The 25,177-nt window shown below is 49.2% G+C and overlaps 1 protein-coding gene across 1 annotated transcript in view; it reads right to left on the reverse strand.

Annotated features, from left to right (window-relative positions):
- LOC137426816 (casein kinase I) overlaps positions 1-25,177 on the reverse strand; it is a 77,154-nt gene that overhangs the window by 26,008 nt on the left and 25,969 nt on the right. Inside the window, exons 5-6 of the mRNA XM_068115741.2 lie at positions 4,040-4,210; positions 3,712-3,860 (exon numbers count right to left, since the gene is read on the reverse strand). Coding sequence (XP_067971842.1) covers positions 3,712-3,860; positions 4,040-4,210 — 320 coding nt within the window. The remainder of the gene's footprint in view (positions 1-3,711; positions 3,861-4,039; positions 4,211-25,177) is intronic.

Raw genomic sequence — 25,177 nt, forward strand, 5'->3', positions numbered from 1 at the left:
TTCGTATAAAATCTTTTTACGTTACCCTATGGGGCAGGACTTTTGGGCCACCTTGTGTATATACCTCATGGAATCGAAAACAACTTGTCTGATCTCCACCATATTTTACCGATGTGCTCGCAGCACCAAGGGTCAGGCCAAGGCCACAAAGTAAATAATCTCCTCCTCCCGCTGCCCCCTTCATGAGGGTGCGGAGATGACTTGTAATTTTTGCCCGGACAGATGGAAGTGGTTTTACCATTGACCCCTGCCGGAGGGAGGAGATATTGAGAGTAGAGGAGGAACGATGGCAGATATGGCATAGTACAAGTAATTCACTGACATGTACCATATTTCACTCCCGGCGGAGGCGGCCATTACTCATTTAGCAAATTTTCATGCTTAAATATACTTTCGTTGCGGTCTTTTTTGTAACGGAGGTACTGCTGACGTCATGTATGGACCTACAGTATATGCTGAAATGGTCATTTCCATTTCCTACATTGAAGGGTATTTGATCAACTTATTGAGATGAGACCAATTTATTTGATTGAAAAGTGTCAGATGTTTTTAACTCTTACACTTACTGCGAACTTGGCTTATAGTGCCTCTTATAAATTTAGGCAAATTGGCGTTATATTTAGTGGAGCCATTCTGCTATTAGTTTCCTGTTTCAATAATGAAGAACCATCTGCTAGACCTTTCACTGCAAAGGTAAGCTCAACGATGGTGAACGTGGCATTTAAAAATTGCAAAGATGGACAATTAAACATTATTGTGTTTATCATCATGAAAAATATTTACTGAAATGGCATCAACAATCTAGGGAAGATAATTCCATTGATCGTTTTAAGGCCATTTCCCCCGTTAGAGCGGGGGTTAGTCTTGCGGGCCCCATGACAATCATGGTTCCCTGTTTGAGGCAATGTTTTTATGGCCGGATGCCCTTCCTGACGCCAACCCTTGGTCACGCTCTTACGATGCGCAAGGATACGGTGTACGTATTATAAATCGGGGTACACACCGGGATCATTCATCCCAGCAAGCTGGTACTCAATTTGCCGACGTCGGAAGGATGACAGGCTGAGTGAACCCCCCTGGTGTTAATTCAGCGATGACCGGGATTCGGACTCAGGATCCTAGGATCCCAAGCTGGCACCCTAACAGCTAAGCCAGCACCCTAACAGCTAAGCCAACACCCTAACCGCTAAGCCGGCACCATAACCGCTAAGCCGGCACCCTAGCTGCGTCAAGCCGCCATCCTAACCGCGAAGCCGGCACCTTAACCGCTAAGCCGGCACCCTAACCGCTAATCCGGCACCCTAACCGCTAATCCGGCACCCTAACCGCTAAGCCGGCACCCTAACCGCTAAGCCGGCACCCTAACCGCTAAGCCGGCACCCTAACCGCTAAGCCGGCACCCTAACCGCTAAGCCGGCACCCTAACAGCTAAGCCGGCACCCTAACAGCTAAGCCAACACCCTAACTGCTAAGCCGGCACCCTAACCGCTAAGCCGGCACCCTAACCGCTAAGCCGGCACCCTAACCGCTAATCCGGCACCCTAACCGCTAAGCCAGCACCCTAACCGCTAAGCCGGCACCCTAACCGCTAAGCCGGCACCCTAACAGCTAAGCCGGCACCCTAACAGCTAAGCCAACACCCTAACCGCTAAGCCGGCACCCTAACCGCTAAGCCAACACCCTAACCGCTAATCCGGCACCCTAACCGCTAAGCCGGCACCCTAGCCGCGTCAAGCCGCCATCCTAACCACGAAGACGGCACCCTAACCGCTAATCCGGCACCCTAACCGCTAAGCCGTCACCCTAACCGCAAATCCGGCTCTCTAACCGCTAAGCCGGCACCCGAACCGCTAAGCCGGCACCCTAACCGCTAAGCCGGCACCCTAACCGCAAAGCCGGCTCTCTAACCGCTAAGCCGGCACCCTAACCGCTAAGCCGGCACCCTAACCGCTAAGCCGGCACCCTAACCGCTAAGCCGGCTCTCTAAGCACTAAGGCGGCACCCGAACCGCTAAGCCGGCACCCTAACCGCTAAGCCGGCACCCTAACCGCTAAACCGGCTCTCTAACCGCTAAGCCGGCACCCTAACCGCTAATCCGGCACCCTAGCCGCTAAGCCAGCACCCGAACCGCTAAGCCGGCACCCTAACCGCTAAGCCGGCACCCTAACCGCTAAGCCGGCTCTCTAACCGCTAAGCCGGCACCCTAACCGCTAAGCCGGCACCCTAACCACTAAGCCGGCACTCTAACCGCTAAGCCTGCACTCTAACCGCTAAGCCGGCACCCTAACCACTAAGCCGGCTCTCTAACCGCTAAGCCGGCACCCTAACCGCTAAGCCGGCACCCTAACCGCTAAGCCAACACCCTAACCGCTAATCCGGCACCCTAACCGCTAAGCCGGCACCCTAGCCACGTCAAGCCGCCATCCTAACCGCGAAGACGGCACCCTAACCGCTAATCCGGCACCCTAACCGCTAAGCCGGCACCCTAACCGCAAAGCCGGCTCTCTAACCGCTAAGCCGGCACCCGAACCGCTAAGCCGGCACCCTAACCGCCAAGCCGGCACCCTAACCGCAAAGCCGGCTCTCTAACCGCTAAGCCGGCACCCTAACCGCTAAGCCGGCACCCTAACCGCTAAGCCGGCACCCTAACCGCTAAGCCGGCTCTCTAAGCACTAAGGCGGCACCCGAACCGCTAAGCCGGCACCCTAATCGCTAAGCCGGCACCCTAACCGCTAAACCGGCTCTCTAACCGCTAAGCCGGCACCCTAACCGCTAATCCGGCACCCTAGCCGCTAAGCCGGCACCCGAACCGCTAAGCCGGCACCCTAACCGCTAAGCCGGCACCCTAACCGCTAAGCCGGCACCCTAACCGCTAAGCCGGCACTCTAACCGCTAAGCCTGCACTCTAACCGCTAAGCCGGCACCCTAACCGCTAAGCCGGCACCCTAACCACTAAGCCGGCTCTCTAACCGCTAAGCCGGCACCCTAACCGCTAAGCCGGCACCCTAACCGCTAAGCCGGCTCTCTAACCGCTAAGCCGGCACCCTAACCGCTAAGCCGGCACCCTAACCGCTAAGCCGGCACCCTAACCACTAAGCCGGCACCCTAACCACTAAGCCGGCACCCTAACCACTAAGCCGGCACTCTAACCGCTAAGCCTGCACTCTAACCGCTAAGCCTGCACTCTAACCGCTAAGCCTGCACTCTAACCGCTAAGCCTGCACTCTAACCGCTAAGCCGGCACTCTAACCGCTAAGCCTGCACTCTAACCGCTAAGCCGGCACCCTAACCGCTAAGCCGGCACCCTAACCACTAAGCCGGCTCTCTAACCGCTAAGCCGGCACCCTAACCGCTAAGCCGGCACCCTAACCGCTAAGCCGGCTCTCTAACCGCTAAGCCGGCACCCTAACCGCTAAGCCGGCACCCTAACCGCTAAGCCGGCACCCTAACCACTAAGCCGGCACCCTAACCGCTAAGCCGGCACCCTAACCACTAAGCCGGCACTCTAACCGCTAAGCCTGCACTCTAACCGCTAAGCCAACACCAGGCATTGAGTGCTGATATAATATTACAAAAGAAAAAACAGTCATAGGCATCTATTTCGACCTGAATAACCACATTAGCATGACAACATAGTCAAATACGTTTACGGAGCAACTTTGTGAGATATGACAATTACTGAGCAGCTTTGTGATTGGCCAGCTCACGTACAAACTTCAGAGTGTTCCAGTCAAAAACGTAGTCATAGGAAAAAGAGCGCTGGTGGAACAGGTTGCGGAAGAGCTGCCGAAGGTATGAATAGTCAGGCTTATCATCGAAGCGCAATGAGCGGCAGGTTGTCAGGTACGTGGCAAATTCAGCTGCAGGTACACGATCAAAGCTCACATCCATACGTCTAAAGGTAAAGTTATAGTCCACCGAAGACATCACGTTGTGATTAGTAAAGCCAGTTTAATGTATGAGTTGCTGAAAGCAATGATGATTATCCTTAGAGGTTAAAGGTGACAATAGTATTTTGTGCAGGTCTGCATACACTCACGGGCATGTCCCTTGCAGAGACTGTCCACGGAGGTGGCCATCTTTTTCTCACTGATGCGCTCGTATTTCTGACGCTTGGTTGCCGCTCGGAGACCCTGCCAGGGCAGAGATCCCAGCTGGAAGTACATGAGTACATAACCCAGGGATTCCATGTCGTCTCTCCGGCTCTGTTCTGAGAATGGGAAAGATCACTTATGTTTGCAAGCTAACAGAGATGTTGAGTTGCACAAAATATTATGCAATCAGCAGCCTCAGTTGTGTAATGGTTCGAGGGTCCGCTCTGAGTCTAGGTCAATGGTTCAAACCCCGGCCGAGTCATACCAAAGACTTTTAAAATGGTACGTACTGTTTCCTTGCTTAACACTCAGTATTGACAAAGGTTAGAGCACCGAAAAAAAAACATGTGATGGAAATAATAGTTCCTTGAAAAGTTAACTAATATATATATATATACCGTGCATTCAGAAAGTATTCAGACCCCTTCACTTTTTTCATTTTGTTATGATGCAGCCTTATGCTGAAGTAGTTTAAATTCATGTTTTCCCTCATCAATCTACAATCAATACCCCATAACGACAAAGAGAAAACAGGATTTTAGAAAGTTTTGCAAATTTATTAAAAATAAAAAACTGAAATATCACATTGACATAAGTATTCAGACCCTTTGCTCTGACACTTGAAATTTAGCCCAGGTGCCTCCCATTTCTCTTGATCATCTTTGAGATGTTTTTACACCTCGATTGGAGTCCACCTGTGGTAAATTCAATTGATTGGACATGATTTGAAAAGGCACACACCTGTCTATATAAGGTCTCACAGCTGACAATGCATATCAGAGCAAAAACCAAGCCATGAGGTCGAAGGAACTGCCTGCAGAGCTCAGAGACAAGATTGTGTGGAGGCACAGATCTGGGGAGGCCTACAAAAACATTCTGCTGCGTTGAAGGTTCCCAAGAGCACAGTGGCCTCCATAATTCTTAAATGGAAGAAGTTTGGAACAACCAGGACCCTTCCTAGAGCTGGCCACCCGGCCAAACTGAGCAATCGGGGGAGAAGGGCCTTGGTAAGAGAGGTGACCAAGAACCCGATGGTCACGCTGGCTGAGCTCCAGAGATCCTGTGTGGAGATGGGAGAAACTTCCAGAAGGACAACCATCACTACAACACTCCACCGATCTGGACTTTTTGGCAGAGTGGCCAGACGGTGGTCTAGAAAACCAGTGGCCAAATGGATTTGAAATTCGTCATTCAAGACCTCGCCAGCCAATTAGAGAGAGAGAGAGAGCAGTGACGTCATGCGGGGTTGTTTTAATTAAACTGTCCAAAGTGACAAATGGTCTATTCTGCACAGGGTCCTCAAGCAGTCTGTCTGCACAACATTCTACACTGGATTCTCCACCAGACTCTGCATGCGATTCCACGAAGTTCTTCAGCAAGCAATTCAGCTGGGATGAAAGATGGCTGGGTGTCGTTTCCCTGGGCTCTGAATCTGAAAGGGAGCGATGTTGCCCGGATGCCGCCCCATTCTGCCCCCATCATCTCTAATCTCTCATTTGTATTGTTTGCATCCTTTGTAAGTGATACAATTTAGTAATAAGAAGGTGGGGGGGGGGGTGGAGGGGGTTAACACGATTTGAGCTCAACCCTTCCTTTTCCTTTATTCAGTGAATAAATGTGTTTCCATTTGTTTTTATCCTCACTCTGACTAAGTCACTCCTGTCCGTCCACACGTGGGAAAATTGATGGTTTCATCGTGACGTAATACCACATCCGGAACGTCGTCCGCCTGGTATTATGGAGCAGAAGGGCTGGAAGCAAGACAATTAATTTGTCAAGCGCAAAAAAAAAAACCCCAAAAAATTGTATACAGTGTCAAGGCTCACGGAAAAGCAGAACAGTGAACAGATTAGGACATACCATAACAAAAGGAACAGCAGAGAGTGGGGAAGAGAGGAAAAACAAACAGCAGAGGTGAAGGACAAAATAGAGGGAGACTTGGCCAAACAATCAGTGTGAGGAGGAATGAGGAGGGGTAGGAAAGGAAGCATGGGATAGACAAATGGATACAAAAGGAAACTCTCGAGAAGGAAAAACAGGAAATTTTGAAGGAGCTCGGTGAGCTCGGGGATGAGTGCGGAGTTAGCCGGGGTAGAAAGGATCATGGTGTTGGATGGAGGATCTGTATTTTCAGAGTCTCACCAGAAGGGGGTTAATTGTGAATCTCATGTGCTCTGCAGAAACCTGATGGGATGGGGGAGGGGGGCGGGGAGGAGAGAGCAAGACAAAGCATGGAAAGAGCAGAGGGTGCAAGACCAAAAAGGAGTTGGAAGTTGACAGAAAGACCACCGACATGTCTGTAATACTTATGTGGTAGGCCTATCAACTCAGCTTCATTGTGGCCGATTCCAATGATTTTGAAGGCCTTAGTTTCCATGGTGTCAAGCTGCACAACATGTGATGCAGGAGTGCCAGCCCAAAGGAGAGAGCAACACTCCATCAAGCTGTGGATGTAGGTACTACTGTATATACTGTGGATGAACACACCATGTAGGTCGATCGGAGTTCAGTTGTGCCAAGGAAGGGCTTTGTACGACGGAGGCTTCTCAGTCGGCGGCTGGTTTTGGAGGCCAACTTTGAAATGTGGTTTGCCGAAGAAAGATCATGGCGGCTGGTAAGACGCAGGAGATTCAGTGAAAATCCTTGAAAAAAAAAAAAAAAAAAAAAAATAGACTGTTGAAGATTGGCTGCAGCCTCTTTCCTCTCTTCAGACCCTGATAAAATCACAAGCTCATCAAACACTTGGAAGATGTCTTTCAATCGTGACAAATCTCACTAACTCTCCGAAAGGACCATCTGGCAAACCCTCCCATCTACTTTCTTAACAATCCCCTTGAAGAAGGGATTTTTCAGGATTTTCAGACGAACTTCCTCAAGGGGATTGTTAAGAAAGTAGATGGGAGGGTTTGCCAGACGGTCCTTTCGGAGAGTTAGTGAGATTTGTCACGATTGAAAGACATCTTCCAAGTGTTTGATGAGCTTGTGATTTTATCAGGGTCTGAAGAGAGGAAAGAGGCTGCAGCCAATCTTCAACAGTCTATTTGTTTTTTTTTTTGTTTGTTTTTTTGTATACTGAATCGAGGCTCGTAAAGAGCTAACATTTATCTCACAAACAAATCAACCAGACAAACAAAACATATAAAAAGAGGGAGCGGAAGACAAGATGGGGAGAGATGGGGAAGCACACAAACACAACATCCGAGAGCAGGGAGATGCGTGGAAGGGAGAGGGCCCGGGGGGAGGAGGCGTGGGAAGGGGGGGGGGGGAGGGAGAATTACAAAACACAAGAACACCAAGGATTTCCAGGACAGAAGTTGGTATTTCAAAAAAGTGTAATTGGGGTGAAATTAGCGGGGGTAGAAAAGATCAAGGTTTTGGATGGGGGAAGATAAGAGATTTTTTTTTTTTTTTTTTTTTTTTTTTTTGTATACAAGATCGAGGCTCGTGAAAGAGCTAAGGGGAGCGGCAGACAAGATGGGGAGAGAGGGGGAAGGACACAAAAGAGAGGGGGAAGAGGGGGAAGGACACAAACACAACATTTGAGAGCAGGGACATCGGGAGGACTTGGGGGGAGGTGGGAGAGGATTAAAACATATGAACACTGCAAGGACTCTGGGGTGAATTACCGGGGGTAGAAAAGATCAAGGTTTTCGATGGGGGACGATAAGAGATGGTGGTGAACAGCTGTTTTAAAGACCTGGAGGGAGGAGTGGGATTGAAGGGAGTGGGGGAGTTTGTTCCAGAGGCGGGAGAAAAGGGGAATGAAAGAGTGAAGGTGAGCAGAGAGCCTAGACTTTGGCAGTTTAACCATAAGAGGGTTGCAGGCAGATCTTGTGCGACCTGAAGGAATATTGGGGGGACAGAGCACAGAGAGAGCTGGGGGAGCAAGGCCGGAGAGGAGTCGGTAGAAGGCAGAAAGACCACCAACCTGCCTGCGGTGAGTGAGTGAAAGGCCCTCGGCGTTGACGACATCGCAGGAGATTCCAATGATTCTGAAAGCTTTGGCCTCAACAGCGTGAAGCCGAGCAAGGTGTGAGGCAGGAGCACCAGCCCAGAGGGGGGAACAGTATTCCATTGAGCTGCGGATGAAAGCCTTGTATGTGGTGAGGAGCTCAGGTGTGCCAAGGAAGGACTTTGCACGACGGAGGATGCCCAGTGCCGAGACTGGCTTTGGAGGCCAGCTTGGAAATGTGGTTTTCCCAAGAAAGATCATGGCAGATAGTGAGACCCCAAAGATTGAGCGACAGAACTTCTTGGAGAGGATTGTTGAGAAAGTAGATGGGAGGGTTGTCCAGTCGGTCCTTTCGGAGAGACATTGTAAGAGTGTGAGATTTGTCAGGATTGAAAGACATGTTCCACTTGTTTGACCAGTCTGTGATTTTGTCCAGGTCTGCAGAGAGTGAGGAGGCTGCAGACTGCCGATCTGAGGGATGAGGAATGGAGCGACAGAGAGTAGAGTCGTCAGCAAAGAGATAGAGAGGATTTTCAAGAGAGTCAGAGAGATCATTGATGAAGACCAGAAAAAGCACAGGGCCCCGAACACTACCTTGGGGAACTCCAGCCTGAACAGGAAGAGGAGATGAGAGAAACCCATTCAGGGCCACACGTTGACTACGACCAGAGAGGAAGTCCGCCAGCCATGCGTGGAGATTTCCATGGATACCAAAGGAGGAGAGTTTGGAGAGCAGAGCATGGTGCCAGACCGTATCGAAGGCACGTGAAATGTCAAGGGAGACTGCTCTAATTTCCTGTTTGGCGTTGAGGACCTCCATCCATTGTTGAGAAAGCAGAAGCAGCATGTCCAGAGTAGAGTGACCAGGTCTGAAACCAAATTGATGATCAGAGATCAAGCCATTGGAGAAGAGGAAAGATTTAATATCTGAAGCAATGATGGATTCCATGACTTTGCTGATAATTGGGAGAAGGCTGATTGGTCTGTAGTTGCTGGGATCTGTTTTTGCACCTTTTTTGTGCAAAGCGGTGATGTTGGCTGATTTCCAAGCAGATGGCAGATGACCTTGAGCAAAAGAGAGGGTGAAGAGAACAGAAAGAGGGAGTGAAAGAGCAGAAGAACATGATTTTAGGATCCGTGGGCTGATGCCGTCAGGACCAGTTGCAGAATCAGAGTCGAGGGTTGACAGAAACTTTTCCACCTTGTCAGGAGGAAAGGACACAGAGTCCAGGAGCAGCTGGGTACGACTGGGTACGGTGGGTACAGAGAGGGATGGGTTTGGGACACAAGATTTAGAGGCAAACACAGAGTTGAGGCATTCAGCTTTTTCACGTGCGGAGTCAGCCGTTAAGCCGTTTGAGGTGAGGGAGGGGATGGAGGGGGAACAAACACCAGAAACAGATTTGACCAGACGCCACCAGGATTTGGAAGAGGGAGACAGATAAGAGAGTTCGGTCTTGAGAATGGTGAGATATTGTTTCCTGGCTCTCCTGAGGGTGGACACACACTTGTTTCGGGCTTTGTGAAAGGAAATGAGATTTCCTTCCATTGGATTTGCTTTCCAGGAGACGAAAGCAAGTTGTTTCAGGGCAACAGCCTCACCACAAGATTCTGTGTACCATGGACGGGAGGAAGGGTATGACAACTGAAGACGAGATGGTATAAATCTGTGCATGAGAGAGAGCAATTTACTTTGAAAGAATTCCCAGGATGAGTTGATGTCAGAGGCGGTAGAGATGGGAGACCAGTCCAGATGATTGATGGCTGCTTGAAGACCGTGCCAGTTGGCCTGAGTGAAATGCCAGACTCGTCGACGCTGAGGAGGCTCTCTGAGAATGGTCAGAGAGATGTCCACTTTGACAAGCACATGATCAGATGAGCCGATTGGAGCAGAAGAAGAGCAGCAGACATTTTCAGGGAAGTTTCAGGGAAGTTTCAAGAAGAGCAGCAGACAATCAGATGGTGGTGAACAGCTGTTTTAAAGACCTGGAGGGTGGAGTGGGATTGAAGAGAGTGAGGGAGTTTGTTCCAGAGGCGGGAGAAAAGAGGAATGAAGGAGTGAAGGTGAGCAGAGAGTCTTGATTTTGGCAGTTTAACCATAAGAGGGTTGCAGGCAGATCTTGTGCGACCTGTAGGAATATTTGCGGGACAGAGCCCAGAGAGAGCTGGGGGGGGCAAGGCCAGAGAGGAGTCAGTAGAAGACGGAAAGACCACCAACCTGCCTGTGGTGAGTGAGTGAGAGGCCCTTGGAGTTAGCTTCATCGCGGGAGATTCCAATGATTCTGAATGCTTTGGTTTCAACAGCGTAAAGACGAGCTGGGTGTGAGGCAGGAGCACCAGCCCAGAGGGGAGAGCAGTATTCCATTGAGCTGCGGATGAAAGCCTTGTATGTGGTGAGGAGCTCAGGTGTGCCAAGGAAGGACTTCACACGACGAAGGATGCCCAGTCGGCGACTGGCTTTGGAGGCCAGATTTGAAATGTGGTTTTCCCAGGAAAGATCATGGCAGATAGTGAGACCCAAAAGCTTGAGTGACAGAACTTCTTGGAGAGGATTATTCAGAAAGTGGATGGGAGGGTTGTCCAGTCAGTCTTTTCGGAGAGACATCGTAAGAGTGTGAGATTTGTCAGGATTGAAAGTCATGTTCCACTTGTTTGCCCAGTCTGTGATTTTGTCCAGGTCTGCAGAGAGTGAGGAGGCTGCAGACTGCCGATCTGAGGGATGAAGAATGGAGCGACAGAGAGTAGAGTCATCAGCAAAGAGATAGAGAGGATTTTCAAGAGTCAGAGAGATCATTGATGAAGACCAGAAAAAGCACAGGGCCCAGAACACTGCCTTGGGGAACTCCAGCCTGAACAGGAAGAGGAGATGAGAGAAGCCCATTCAGGGCCACACATTGACGATGACTAGAAAGGAAGTCCGCCAGCCATGCGTGGAGATTTCCATGGATACCAAAGGAGGAGAGTTTGGTGAGCAGAGCGGGGTGCCAGACCGTATCTAAGGCACGTGAAATGTCAAGGGAGACTGCTCTAATTTCCTGTTTGGCATTGAGGACCTCCATCCATTGTTGAGAAAGCAGAAGCAGCATGTCCAGAGTGGAGTGTCCAGGTCTGAAACCAAATTGATGATCAGAGATCAAGCCATTGGAGAAGAGGAAAGATTTCATATCTGAAGCAATGATGGATTCCATGACTTTGCTGATAATTGGGAGAAGGCTGATTGGTCTGTAGTTGCTGGGATCTGTTTTTGCACCTTTTTTGTGCAAAGCGGTGATGTTGGCAGATTTCCAAGCAGATGGAAGATGACCTTGAGCAAAAGAGAGGGAGAAGAGAACAGAGAGAGGGAGTAAAAGAGCGGAAGAACAGGATTTTAGGACCCGTGGGCTGATGCCGTCAGGTCCAATTGCAGAATCAGAGTCGAGGGTTGACAGAAACTTTTCCACCTTGTCAGGAGGAAAGGACACAGAGTCCAGGAGCAACTGGGTACGACTGGGTACGGTGGGTACAGAGAGGGATGGGTTTTGGACACAAGATTTAGAGGCAAACACAGAGTTGAGGCATTCAGCTTTTTCACGTGCGGAATCAGCCGTGTGGCCATTTGAGGTGAGGGAGGGGATGGAGGGGGAACAAACACCAGAAACAGATTTGACCGGATGCCACCAGGATTTGGAAGAGGGAGACAGATAAGAGAGTTCTATCCTGAGAACGGAGAGATATTGTTTCCTGGCTCTCCTGAGGGTGGACACACACTTGTTTCGGGCTTTGTGAAAGGAAATGAGATTTCCTTCCGTTGGATTTGCTTTCCAGGAGACGAAAGCAAGTTGTTTCTGGGCAATAGCCTCACCACAAGATTCCGTGTACCATGGACGGGAGGAAGGGTATGACAACTGAAGACGAGATGGGATAAATCTGTGCATGAGAGAGAGCAATTTGCTTTTGAAGAATTCCCAGGATTAGTTGATATCAGAGGCGGTAGAGATGGGAGACCAGTCCAGATGATTGATGGCTGCTTGAAGACCGTGCCAGTTGGCCTGAGTGAAATGCCAGACTCGACGACGCTGAGGAGGCTCTCTGAGAATGGTCAGAGAGATGTCCACTTTAACAAGCACATGATCTGAAGAGCCGATTGGAGCAGAAGAAGAGCAGCAGACATTTTCAGGGAAGTTAGTCATAACCAAGTCCAGAAGAGAAGATGCTCCGTTGACTGAGATCCAGGTCGGGAAATTGACAGATTGTGTCAGTCCCAGTGAGTCACAGAAGTCCTTTGCTGAAGAGCCATGGCTGGTGAGAGAGGTACCCACACCCAGCCAACTGGCATGGTGACAGTTGAAATCACCACATATGAGGAAGAGAGAGTTGGGATGGGTAGATAGAAGTTGGTCCATATTATCAGACAGCGAGATGTAGATGGAGTCATCACTGTTTGGTGGACGGTACAACACACATATGAACAAAAGGTGGGAGCGAAGGGGAAGCCGTAGCCAAAGGTATTCCTGGGGGTGAGGTGGAGAGAGGGCAGAGCAGGGCGAGTGAGGAAGAGAGTTTTTTATAAAGATAGCAACCCCACCTCCAGGACGAGGCTCAGGTCAATAGGATGAGGGACGTCATGGCAGAAGGTGGAGTCATCGGCAAATAGATAAAGGGGATTTTCCAGAGAGTTGGAGAGATCATTGATGAGATTAGGAATAGGACGGAGCCCAGAAAAACTGCATTTGGACACTATACAGCCTTGAGTTGCCATAGGCAGATGGTTTGGAGAGCAAGGTAGGATGCCAGACTGTATCAAAGCATGAGGTACGTCTCGTGAGACGGCCCTGATCTCATGTTTGACATTGAGGGCCTCCATCCATTGTTGGGTGAGTAGAAGCTGCATGTTGAAGGTAGAGTGACCTGGTCTGGGTGTGCGGGTGTATATTGGGTATGCGGGTGTCTTCTGATACCTTAGAAAGATGGATGCCCCTGCCTTGCATAAGCCCAGGTCACCTGTTGGCAAGGTGTAGTACCTGTCAACCCTCCTTACCACCGTAACGGTCCGCAGCCATGCGGTTTAAATGGCAGATGGCTCTGCACATCTGGTGGATGAGAGTCCAGTCGACTCAAACAGCACAGGGTGAATTCCCCAACGGCCAGCAGAGGGATGGAGAGGAATGAAGACCCCCGTCTTTACCACACACTTACCCGTGTGTACCAGCCATAGAAAAGCAACATGATGGCACCGCCATCATAGCCCGAGGAGACTCGACATGATTGATTGATCTGAAACCAAATTGGTGATCTGGGTGGAGGTTGTTGGAGAAAAGGAAGAATTTCATATCAAGTGTGATGATGGGTTCCATGATCTTGCTGATGATTAGAAGTAAGCTGATAGGTCTGTAGTTAAGAGAATCCTTTTTCTGCACCTTTCTATCCCATGTGTGAAGCACTAAGTGGGTTAAGCAATTGGTTCACTCTGTTTGTCTGTCTACAGTTGTCGGTCTATGATCAAGGAACTACTTCATTGCAATGGAATTTTATATTTTGAACACTGTAGACCACACATCGGTATGTGTATGAGTCAGGTAGGGGAAAAGAACAAGCCGATTAGGTTTCGGTTCATGTCGGATCCAGATCCGACCTGTCAGTGGGATACAAAACGTAAACTGTTCAGCCTGGCGGAGGTGTTCGTGCTACTGAGTGCCCTTCTTGTTGCTAGTTGTACTTCTGTCCCGATTCGTTCTGTTCTAGCTCCTCCATGAGCCTCGACTTTGGATCCAAAATAAATAAGCACGATGGAATTATCTTGTCATCCTATGATTGCCAATAATGTGAATTATTTAATAATGTATGTTTAATTGCATAATTAACCCTCACCACACTTTAGAAATATCAAAAGGGAAAAAGGCAAAAAAATTTGGTTGAAGAATTTCATAAGATGTCGTTTTTGTTTGGTTCATATGGAAATGCTTTCATGCTATCATGTCTACGTGAGTAACATCACAGAGTGCAATTTCACTGTCGACTGGAGAATCGAAATGTGGTGTCTGTCAAGGTGTTGGATGTCAGATAACAGGACATTTCTTCGGACCCTTGGGCACACATTGCACTCAGATTTTTACCGACGAATAATTGTTTCCCCATGAGGAATTACCCAGTAAAAGTGCAGCAACATTGCCATCAAGTGTTGTGCAATGTTGTACGAGTAATGTTTTATCATGTCTTGTCTGCAAAACAGGATAGCCATCAATAGTCATGAACTTACCGTAATTATTATTTACAATGGGTGATGCATTGGATGATGATGATGATGATGATGATGATGATGATGATGCATTGGATGATGATGATACATTGGATGATGATGATGATGCATTGGATGATGATGATGATGCATTGGATGATGATGATGCATTGGATGATGATGATGCATTGGATGATGATGATGCATTGGATGATGATAATGCATTGGATGATGATGATGCATTGGATGATGATGATGCATTGGATGATGATGAAGCATTGGATGATGATGAAGCATTGGATGATGATGATGCATTGGATGATGCATTGGATGATGCATTGGATGATGCATTGGATGATGCATTGGATGATGATGATGTATTGAGATGGTACGTGATGCATAGTAATGGGTGATGCAATGGCATTGTAGTTGACCATAGGATTGCATATCATATGATCTGGCAAATGTACAGTGCTTATACAACTAATAATTTTCAATTGCAGAACACTGAAAAATGCTTTACACAAATGCTGAGCCGTCGCCTGGGTACTACCCTTCAACCCATTAATTTCAACACATACACGGATACACACATACCAAAATTATTTATATTATATGTGAGTGATACCACTCCCACAAAAGTTTGAATTCCTATCCTGACTTGAAACTGTCACCCTGTTCTTTCGCAGGCAGGTAATAACATTAATGAGTACACTTTTTCTTTTCTTTTTTTCTTTTTTTTTGTATACTGAATCGAGGCTCGTGAAAGAGCTAACATTTATTTCACAAACAAATCAACCAGACAAACAAAATACACAAAAAGAGGGAGTGGAAGACAAGATGGGGAGAGAAGGGGAAGCAATCCGAAAGCAGGGAGATGTGTGGAAGGCAGAGGGCCCGGGGGGAGGAGGCATGGGAAGGGGGGAGGGGCGGAGGGAGAAGTATAAAACACAAGGACACCAAGGACCTCCAGGACAGAAGTTGGTATTTCAAAAAAGTGGAATTGGGGTGAAATTAGCGGGGGTAGAAAAGATCAAGGTTTTGGATGGGGTAAGATAAGAGATGGTGGTGAACAGCTGTTTTAAAGACTTGGAGGGTGGAGTGGGATTGAAGAGAGTGAGGGAGTTTGTTCCAGAGGCGGGAGAAAAGAGGAGGGAAGGAGTGAAGGTGAGCAGAGAGTCTTGATTTAGGCAGTTTAACCATAAGAGGGTTGCAGGCAGATCTTGTGCGACCTGTAGGAATATTTGCGGGACAGAGCCCAGAGAGAGCTGGGGGGGCAAGGCCAGAGAGGAGTCGGTAGAAGACGGAAAGACCACCAACCTTCTTGCGGTGAGTGAGTGAGAGGCTCCTCCGAGGTGAACATTAAGCTGACTGTTCCATCTGATACCTTTTTCCTTATGGTTATTAAAGATCCCACGGTACTTGACAAAATAATAGGCCATTGTGTGGCAGTATGCCAGCCAAAATTTAAATTCCTACTGAAATGGCAATGTTTCAGATTCAAAGCCACTCCTAAATTATTTATTTATTTATTTATATATATATATATACAGTCTTGGCCCTTGCACTTTTTTCAAATAACACAACTTTCACCAAAAATAAGTTGAAATTGACAAAAGTATTTGGTCTCCACAATTTTTTATTTCACTGTTAATATTACAGAACGTTTGTTTTTGATTCAGAACTTAATATTTCCTTTTAAATCAGAAAATAAAAAGAAATGGCATTGACAAAATTATTGACACCAAAGACTAATATTTGGTAGCACGGCCTTTTGACAAAATAAGTGCAGTCAAGCACTTCCGATAGCCATGAATGAGCTTCCTACACCTCTCTACTGGCAGTTTGGCCCACTCTTCTTGTGCAAACTGCTCCAGCTCTCCCAGATTTGAAGGGTTCCTTCTCCCAACTGCTGTTTTCAGATCTCCCCATGGGTGTTCAATGGGATTTAGATCTGGACTCATTGCTGGCCACTTCAGAACAGTCGAGCGATTTGTCTTGAACCATTCCTGGATGCTTTTTGAAGTGTTTGGGGTCATTGTCCTGCTGCGAGACCCATGACCTTCGACGGAGACCCAGCTTTCTGACACTGGGTTGAACATTGCACTCCAAAATGCCTTGGTACTCTCCTGATTTCATGATGCCATGCACACATTCAAGGCACCCAGTGCCAGAGTCAGCACAGCAACCCCAAAATATCACTGAACCTCCTCCATGTTTGACTGTAGGGAATGTGTTCTTTTCTTTGAAGGCTTAATTTTCCTTTCTGTAACCATATCAACGTCCTTGCATTTGAGATGACGTGCTTTAACTAAAAGCTCTATTTGGTCTCATCTGTCCACAGAACATTCTCCCAGAAGGATTTTCGCTTGTTCAGGTGTGTTTTGGAAAACTCCAGTCAAGCTTTCTTATGTCTCTCTCTCAACAGTGGGGTCCTCCTGGGTCTCCTACCATAGAACCCACTCACATCGAGTTGGCGACGGTTGGTGCGAGTTGAAAATGTCCTACCTTGTGTCCGAAGGTCAGCTTGAATCTGTTTGGCAGTTGATTGAGGTGCTTTCTCCACCGTTCAAACAATCTTTTGCTGAAATCTTCGATCAAGCTTTCTCTTGTGGCCACGTCCTTGCATTATCCTTGTGGCCACATCTTGAGGTTGGCTACAGTGTCATGGGCTTTAAACGTCCTGATAACATTGTGGACTGAGGACACGGGAACATCAAGGTCTCTGAAGATGGACTTGTAGCCTTGAGATTGTCCATGCTTGGCCACAATCTTGTGGCTGACCTCCTCAGACAGTTCTCTGGTTTTCGTTCTTTTCTCTGTTCTCATTGCGGTACACACAGTGACACAAAACAGCAGAATGACTCCTTTTCTCAATTCAAACTCATTGAATGAGTGATTTTTATATTGCAAGCACCTGCAATTCATCATAGGTGAGTTCAATTCCAAAGTAAAGGAGAACCACCTGCTTGAAATATAATTCTTTCGAACAACTTCTAAAAGGTGCCAATAATATTGTTGCGGATATGGGATTTGCATCCATCCATATCCGCTTGTAAATATTCCCCTATTTCCTCAATACTTCCCAACTATCCCCAATCCCCCATTCCCTAGTCCCATTTTCTGTAAACAACACTCTGTAGACCCGACCTCCCCCTATTTCCCCCATTAAATGTCGTGCCCAGGTTCACCGCATCTCATGTAAGACAACTATAGGACATCTTGCTAGTTATTCTTAGTCTATGTCAGCTAAGGACTCGTTTCCATTAATTCTGACCCTTCGTTGCACCAGAATGTGATTGTATGGCACCGTTAGGAAGTTTAGGACCTCCCAATACCTCCCCGCAGCCCTTCCTCACAGTTCAACAACAACAACAACAACAACAACAACGACAACGAGAGCAGGGAGTGCGCGTCCTCACTCCGGCTTGGTTGGTAGGGGGTGTTGGGAGGGCACCAGGCCTTCCCAACGAGCCGCCATCGAACATGTGCTCGACGGGGTTACCAAATAGGGGCTCCCTGTCAGCTCCTCGTCAAGGGCGGAGCCCGGTAACCCCCGCACCCAATGGAAGCGGCGGACCGGCCCCAGTGGGGCGGAGCCAACGAGCCAAGGGCGTGTCACTCCCCGCTGAGCATGCGCAGGGAGAGGGAGGTGATGTCAGATGCGCGCTGAGCTTGAAGCAAGAAAGACGTCCCCTCCGAGCGCTGTGAGGCCTCCCCGCATCTTCTGGACCGTGCTTTATCCTGTCCCCGAGCCAAGGTGCACCTTGTGCTATCGACTACCTGTCCCTTCCTGCCATCAATCCCTGTGTAAGTCTGCCTTGTTCCGTTTGTCTGTGGTCTGTCTGGGATAAGATAAGACGGTAATTAAGTGCCCATCTCTTCTGTGTCTTTACCTCACTGCCTTGTAATCTACCCCTTTTCTCCACCACTGTAATTATACCCTCCTCCGGAGGTCTTGAGAACTGTACCCCTTGCGTCGTTTCATCTATCCCAGTCGTCGTGTCCTTTCCATCATTGATTTAGCATAGCGCGATTTGGCCAACGTCTGGGTGAATCGGGTGTTAGTCGGGGAATAACTGTTCGGTCGCGGAGCCTCCGCTCGACAAATATAACATCTAAACCGCGTCCGCAACAATTGGTGTCAGGAGTGGGATTCGAACCTGGGACTAAATTTATTTAGCCCAAATTTTGGACACCAATTGTGTTATTACCGTAACAATTGGTGTCTGGGAATGAGATACGGACCCGAAGCGCGCTTAACGCGCTCAAAATTACAAGTCACCGAAATTTGATTTTGTTTTACAAAAAAAACCGAATTTTGAAAGTCGCGCTATGGGAGATCAAGACGGCTGGGTTCCGGTAGAGGAGAGTGAGGCAGGGTCGATCCAGGACCAAATTGAGGGACATGAGGAGAGCGAGGCAGTGAGGGCGGCAGGTTCGCAAAATGGCGTCCTCGTGCACGAGGTTACGGGCGCGCAAAATGGCGCCTCGCAGATGGCTACGGTGACCGCGCCCGCGACCGTAGCAGCGCCGCTGGTGGATTTGAACCTTTTTTTTATACAAATGAAGGCCCTTATGGCCCAGAATTGCGAACGGTTAGAACAAAGGATGGGGTCCAATAGCGAGACATTGAGGGAGGACATGGGGGCCAATAGCCAACGGTTAGAACAAAGGATGGGGTCCAATAGCGAGAAATTGAGGGAGGACATGGGGTCCAATAGCGAGAAATTGAGGGAGGACATGGGGGCCCAGATCGGAGGGTTAGGGAGTAGAATAGAGGAATTAGGAAACAAATTTGAGGGACTAGACAACAAATTTGAGGGATTAGACAATAGATTAGGGGAAATACAGGAGGGGTTAACGGGGGTAGAAAACAGAATGGCCGCTCAAGAGAATCAAATGGAAGGGATGAAAAAGGGGTTAGAGGGGTTAGAAAACAGTATGGAAGGCAAATTGAGGGACATGAGGGACCAAGCGGAAAGGGAAGTTAAACAAATGGGGCAGCAGATAGAGGGGGTCAGAATGGGGGTAGAAACTAAATTGGATGCTCACAGGGAGGAAATGGAGCAGATGAGGGTGGCATCTGGGCAGGAGATGCAAGTGATGGGAGAGGAGATCAGAAGAGGTGTGAGTGAGGAGGTCGGAGGAGTGCGCGAGGAGGTGAGGCACTGTAAGGAGCGCATGGAGAAGGAGGTGAGAAAGGGGACTGTAAAATTGCAAGGTGGTATAGAGGAGTTGACGCTGAGAGTAGAACAGCTGACAGTGGGACAAAAGGAGTTGGGGGACCAGGTAAAGAAGAACACAGCGGTAATAGAGGGTTTAAAATCAACACAGAAGGAGATGAAAAAGGACGTAGGGGTAATTAAAAAAGAGTGTCAGACGGTACATGAGGACCTGACGAGGAAAATGAACAAGGTGGTAGAGGTGATGGAGGTTAAAGAGCGGGAGGTGCGGGAGCACATAGAAAAAAATAAGGTGGAGTTAGAGGAAGAACTTAAGGGGCGCACGAGGAGATGAAGGAGGTGAAGCAGAAATTAGAAGAAGTGGAAGAAGGGGTGAGCGAAATTAAGAAGCGACGGAGAGAGGATAAGAAAGAGATAAAAGAGGAAGTAAAAGAATTGGTCCAAAGTCTGTGTTCGGATCGTGATGATGTGCTCATTAACCGGATGAGGGATTCGCAGGTGATGGAGGAGAAGCGAAGAGAAAGAGGACCCGATGTAAGTGGTGACCAATATGGTCGTGCGTATGATGCGCCAGGTGATTTAATAAGCTTGGGGGTCGAGATGGACCCGGATGTTCGTGAGAGGCCAAGAGTGAGGTGTATGGCTGGTCCAGAGTGTATGGAACGAGGGTGCGAGCGAGAGGGTCCGGTGATGGGAGAGGTGTGAGTGAACAAGGTTGTGGTGGTATGGAATGGGTAGCGGGTTGCGGAAGCGTGACCCATGCATCGACACCAACAGGGGTAGTTTTTAGAGGGACAGGGGAGGCACGGGAGCCCCTTGGGGGTAATGTACTGTGGGGGCCCGGCCGGTTCGGCCCCGCACTGACCCCGCAAGGGGCGACGCACGGGGTCCGGCAGGCGGGCAACGACTCACATACGAGGTGGTCCCACAAGGTCCCACTCGCGCCGTATGACGGTGGGTAAGGGTGGCATCCCTGCCACCCTTCCCATGATGGGGGGCAAATGCGCAATAGTATATGGGGTGGCTATGACAACCGAGCCAGGGAGGGCTTGGATAATGATAGGGACTAGAGGTGACTATAGGTGACCAGATTTAAGTAAGAGACTTGGTACCTGTAGTGGGGACGTAGTAGCTTAGTGTTTGATAATGACGTGGGAGCGCTGAGTGTAAGGGAAGACGGAGGAGCGCGAGTTTAGAAGGGAGTAGACAGAGCAGATGATGCAGTGTGAATGGAAGTGCTGGTGAGCAGCTTCAAATGAGGCATCGGTGAGGCAATGCTCCGAGGTGTGTGTGAGTGCACAAGTGATGAATGAGAGAGCATTGCGGATGAGTGTCATGGTGAGTAGTGAGTGTTGTGGATCAGCGCCAATGCGCTTGGGGGAGAGAAGGGTGCAGGCGGCACCAAGTATGAGAGCACAGGTGTGCAAGTACAGGTGTGTGAAATATATGGAGCAGAGAATGAGTGGTGTGGAGAGAGTTGGAGTAAGTGGTACGGAGTGGTGTGCATGGTGCGAAGGTGTGGATGGGGGAAGAGTGGACCCCTTTCACGAGTACCCGGGGCGGGTAGTGTAAGTGTTAGGTAGAGGGTATAGGTAAATTGTGGTTGGATATTGGCATCTGTGGTGCGGGTGGAAGAATGATGATTGGATGGGTGCATTAGTGTTGTGGAAATGGCTGGGCATGTAGCCTGTTAGTGTGTGTAGTTGGTTTTGGCACTCCACCACTGTGAGGATGTCGGCCAGGTGAGGCCGCAGGTGGGCTCTGGGAGCCGGTAGTAGTTGTTGTGGATGGGGCCCGAAGATCCGGAGGACGGACCCGGGTAGCCCAGTGCCAGAGGGCACCAAGGGGTGACAGAGCCAGGAGGGGCCTTCCCCAGTTAGATAGGTTAGGTAAGGAGCAGGTAAGCTCGGGTGGCAACTGCAGTGGTGGAGGTGTGCAGGTGGGTAGACCTGCTGGGAGAGCTACACGTCGCAGCCCAGAAATTGTGCAAAGGCACCGGGAGATGAATCGGGGGAGTGAGACCCCAAATTGAGAAGCACCACAGTTTGGTCAATGGGAATTGGTTTTTAGAACCCATAGTGTAAGTTGGCCAATGGATTGGCAGGGAAAGACCCCGGGTAATGTAAAGTTGTTAAAGTCATTTAGGAAATAGTTAGGATTGATGAACCTGTCGCACCATACGCAGCCGCTTACCTGAGGTGATGCTGATGACTCCACACCTGTGTTTTCTTTGTTTTGTGTTGCAGGAAAGGAGAATTGCTGTTTGGATTTGTGAGACGCATCACGACGTGGATGAGACATTGGGGTGATTCCATCTCTCCCTCCTGAGGGACTGATGATGAATTGGTGATGGCAGATTTTGATGTTGAGTTGGAGATGGCAGATTTTGATGAGAGTTGGAAATGGCAAATTTGATTGGTTAGGAGGGAGAGAAGACGAATTTGGTTTATGGGAGGAACGGGGAAGACAGTAGGGACGTTTGTTGATGTGTAAAGTAGATGTTTATGGGTAGTGTTGTGTTTTGTGGATACAGTAAGGGGTAAGGGAGGGGCAATGTAGGTTACCTGGTGGGGGGGGGGGGCGTACGGTAGGAACGTACCTGTCTCACCTGGTTCCCATGTGCCCCCAGTGTGCATTACCTTGTATTGCGTGCACTTTTGCGCCCTTACCACCTTACTCACTTGTCTTCTTTTGTCTCCCACCTCCGAGGATCTGGCTTTGGGGCAGAGAGAGAGGAGAGAGAGGTGCTGGCTCCGCAGTTGTGGGCCTGTACTTCCGCTGCTTGCTGCCTGGATCGATACACCATATGGACCGCAATTTTTGTGGCCGCCCACAATGGACCGCAGTTCTTTTGCGGTCAAGCACCACCCGTGGATGGACCTGGGTCAACGTGGCACCTATGCCATACAGGTGAACCACTTTTAGTTGGCCCCCTGACGGCCACAATTCAGAAATGGACGCGGTTGGCGCCTTTCTTTATTTCTAAAGAAGCCAGAAGGCCAAGTGCACTCCATGAAGGCAAGACCAGCGGCAGAACATCGGCCGGCTGCGACACCACCGGTGACCATGGACACTTAATTGTGCATTTTTATGAACACATTATTGGTGCACCGGATGGTGCTGACTGTGCGTAATGGGGTGGTGCTTGTGGTGCTTGGAAGGGGTGCTCTGCACATTATTAAAGGCCGTAGGGCCACAGGGCACTCGTGGGTTGGTGTATCGATGCTGGCATGCGTGCTCTCCCTATGCATAACCTGCATGTGTTCCTCAAAGAACAGGTCCTGGATCGTAGTGTAAATATCAGTGTAGTCTTGTATAAATGATGCTCCCTACCGGCTGTATGTTTAGTTTGAGGATGCTTTCCGCGATTCGGTTATCCTGTGGGTGTGTTTCTGTTAGGAGAAGGGTGCAACGTCGCAGGGGGACATATTTACTCATTTGTGAACATCTGTAAAACTGTCGCACTCAGGGTTGAGTTAATAGTAGAGGGAACTACATCTGAGTGCCACACTAAAGTAGGTAAAAATTTATCGGGTCGGGACACCCCGAGGTAGAGAAGGGTGCAATGTTGCGGATATGGGATTTGCATCCATCCATATCCGCTTGTAAATATTCCCCTATTTCCTCAATACTTCCCAACTATCCCCAATCCCCCATTCCCTAGTCCCATTTTCTGTAAACAACACTCTGTAGACCCGACCTCCCCCTATTTCCCCCATTAAATGTCGTGCCCAGGTTCACCGCATCTCATGTAAGACAACTATAGGACATCTTGCTAGTTATTCTTAGTGTATGTCAGTTAAGGACTCGTTTCCATTAATTCTGACCCTTCGTTGCACCAGAATGTGATTGTATGGCACCGTTAGGAAGTTTAGGACCTCCCAATACCTCCCCGCAGCTCTTCCTCGCAGTTCAACAACAACAACAACAACAACAACAACGACAACGAGCGCAGGGAGTGCGCGTCCTCACTCCGGCTTGGTTGGTAGGGGGTGTTGGGAGGGCACCAGGCCTTCCCAACGAGCCGCCATCGAACATGTGCTCGACGGGGTTACCAAATAGGGGCTCCCTGTCAGCTCCTCGTTAAGGGCAGAGCGCGGTAACCCCCGCACCCAATGGAAGCGGCGGACCGGCCCCAGTGAGGCGGAGCCAACCAGCCGAGGGCGTGTCACTCCCCGCTGAGCATGCACAGGGAGAGGGAGGTGACGTCAGATGCGCGCTGAGCTTGAAGCAAGAAAGACGTCCCCTCCGAGCGCTGTGAGGCCTCCCCGCATCTTCTGGACCGTGCTTTATCCTGTCCCCGAGCCAAGGTGCACCTTGTGCTATCGACTACCTGTCCCTTCCTGCCATCAATCCCGGTGTAAGTCTACCTTGTTCCGTTTGTCTGTGGTCTGTCTGGGATAAGATAAGACGGTAATTAAGTGCCCATCTCTTCTGTGTCTTTACCTCACTGCCTTGTAATCTACCCCTTTTCTCCACCACTGTAATTATACCCTCCTCCGGAGGTCTTGAGAACTGTACCCCTTGCGTCGTTTCATCTATCCCAGTCGTCGTGTCCTTTCCATCATTGATTTAGCATAGCGCGATTTGGCCAACGTCTGGGTGAATCGGGTGTTAGTCGGGGAATAACTTTTCGGTCGCAGAGCCTCCGCTCGTCAAATATAACATCTAAACCGCGTCCGCAACAATATTGTCCGGGCCATTTTAGGATTTTTTTAATTTTTTTGTACACAAGATCGAGGCTCGTGAAAGAGCTAACATTAATCACACCAAAAGTCAAACTGACACAAACAGACACATAAAACACAAAATAAGAGGAGCAGTAGACAAGATGGGGAGAGAGGGGGAAGGACACAAACACAACATTTGAGAGCAGGGACATTGAGAGAACTGTGGGAGGGAGAGGGCTTGGGGGGGGGGGGAGGTGGGAGAGGTATAAAACATATGAACACTGCAAGGACTTCCAGGAAAGAAGTTGGAATTTCGAAAAAAGTGTATCTGGGGTGAATTAGCAGGGGTAGAAAAGATCAAGGTTTTGGATGGGGGAAGATAAGAGATAGTGGTGAACAGCTGTTTTAAAGGCCTGGAGGGAGGAGTGGGATTGAAGGGAGTGGGGGAGTTTGTTCCAGAGGTGGAGAAAAGGGGGAATGAAAGAGTGAAGGTGAGCAGGGAGCCTTGATTATGGCAGTTTAACCATAAGAGGGTTGCTAACAGATATTGTGCGACCTGTAGGAATATATGAGGGACAGAGCACAGAGAGAGCTGGGGGAGCAAGGCCAGAGAGGAGTCGGTAAAGGACAAAGACCACCAACCTGCCTGCGGTGAGTGAGTGAAACGCCCTCGGAGTTGACTACATCGCAGGAGATTCCAATGATTCTGAAAGCTTTGGCTTCAACAGCGTGAAGCCGAGCTAGGTATGAGGCAGGAGCACCGGCCCAGAGGGGGGAACAGTATTCCATTGAGCTGCGGATGAAAGCCTTGTATGTGGTGAGGAACTCAGGTGTGCCAAGGAAGTACTTCGCACGACGGAGGATGCCCAGTCGGCGACTGGCTTTGGAGGCCAGCTTGGAAATGTGGTTTTCCCAAGAAAGATCATGGCAGATAGTGAGACCCAAAAGCTTGAGCGACAGAATTTCTTGGAGAGGATTGTTGAGAAAGTAGATGGGAGGGTTTTCCAGTCGGTCTTTTCGGAGAGACATAGTAAGAGTGTGAGATTTGACAGGATTGAAAG

This window comes from Myxine glutinosa, chromosome 5 (genome assembly GCF_964187855.1).
Source record: "Myxine glutinosa chromosome 5, kmMyxGlut1.1, whole genome shotgun sequence".
In the NCBI taxonomy this organism is placed as follows: Eukaryota; Metazoa; Chordata; class Myxini; order Myxiniformes; family Myxinidae; genus Myxine; species Myxine glutinosa.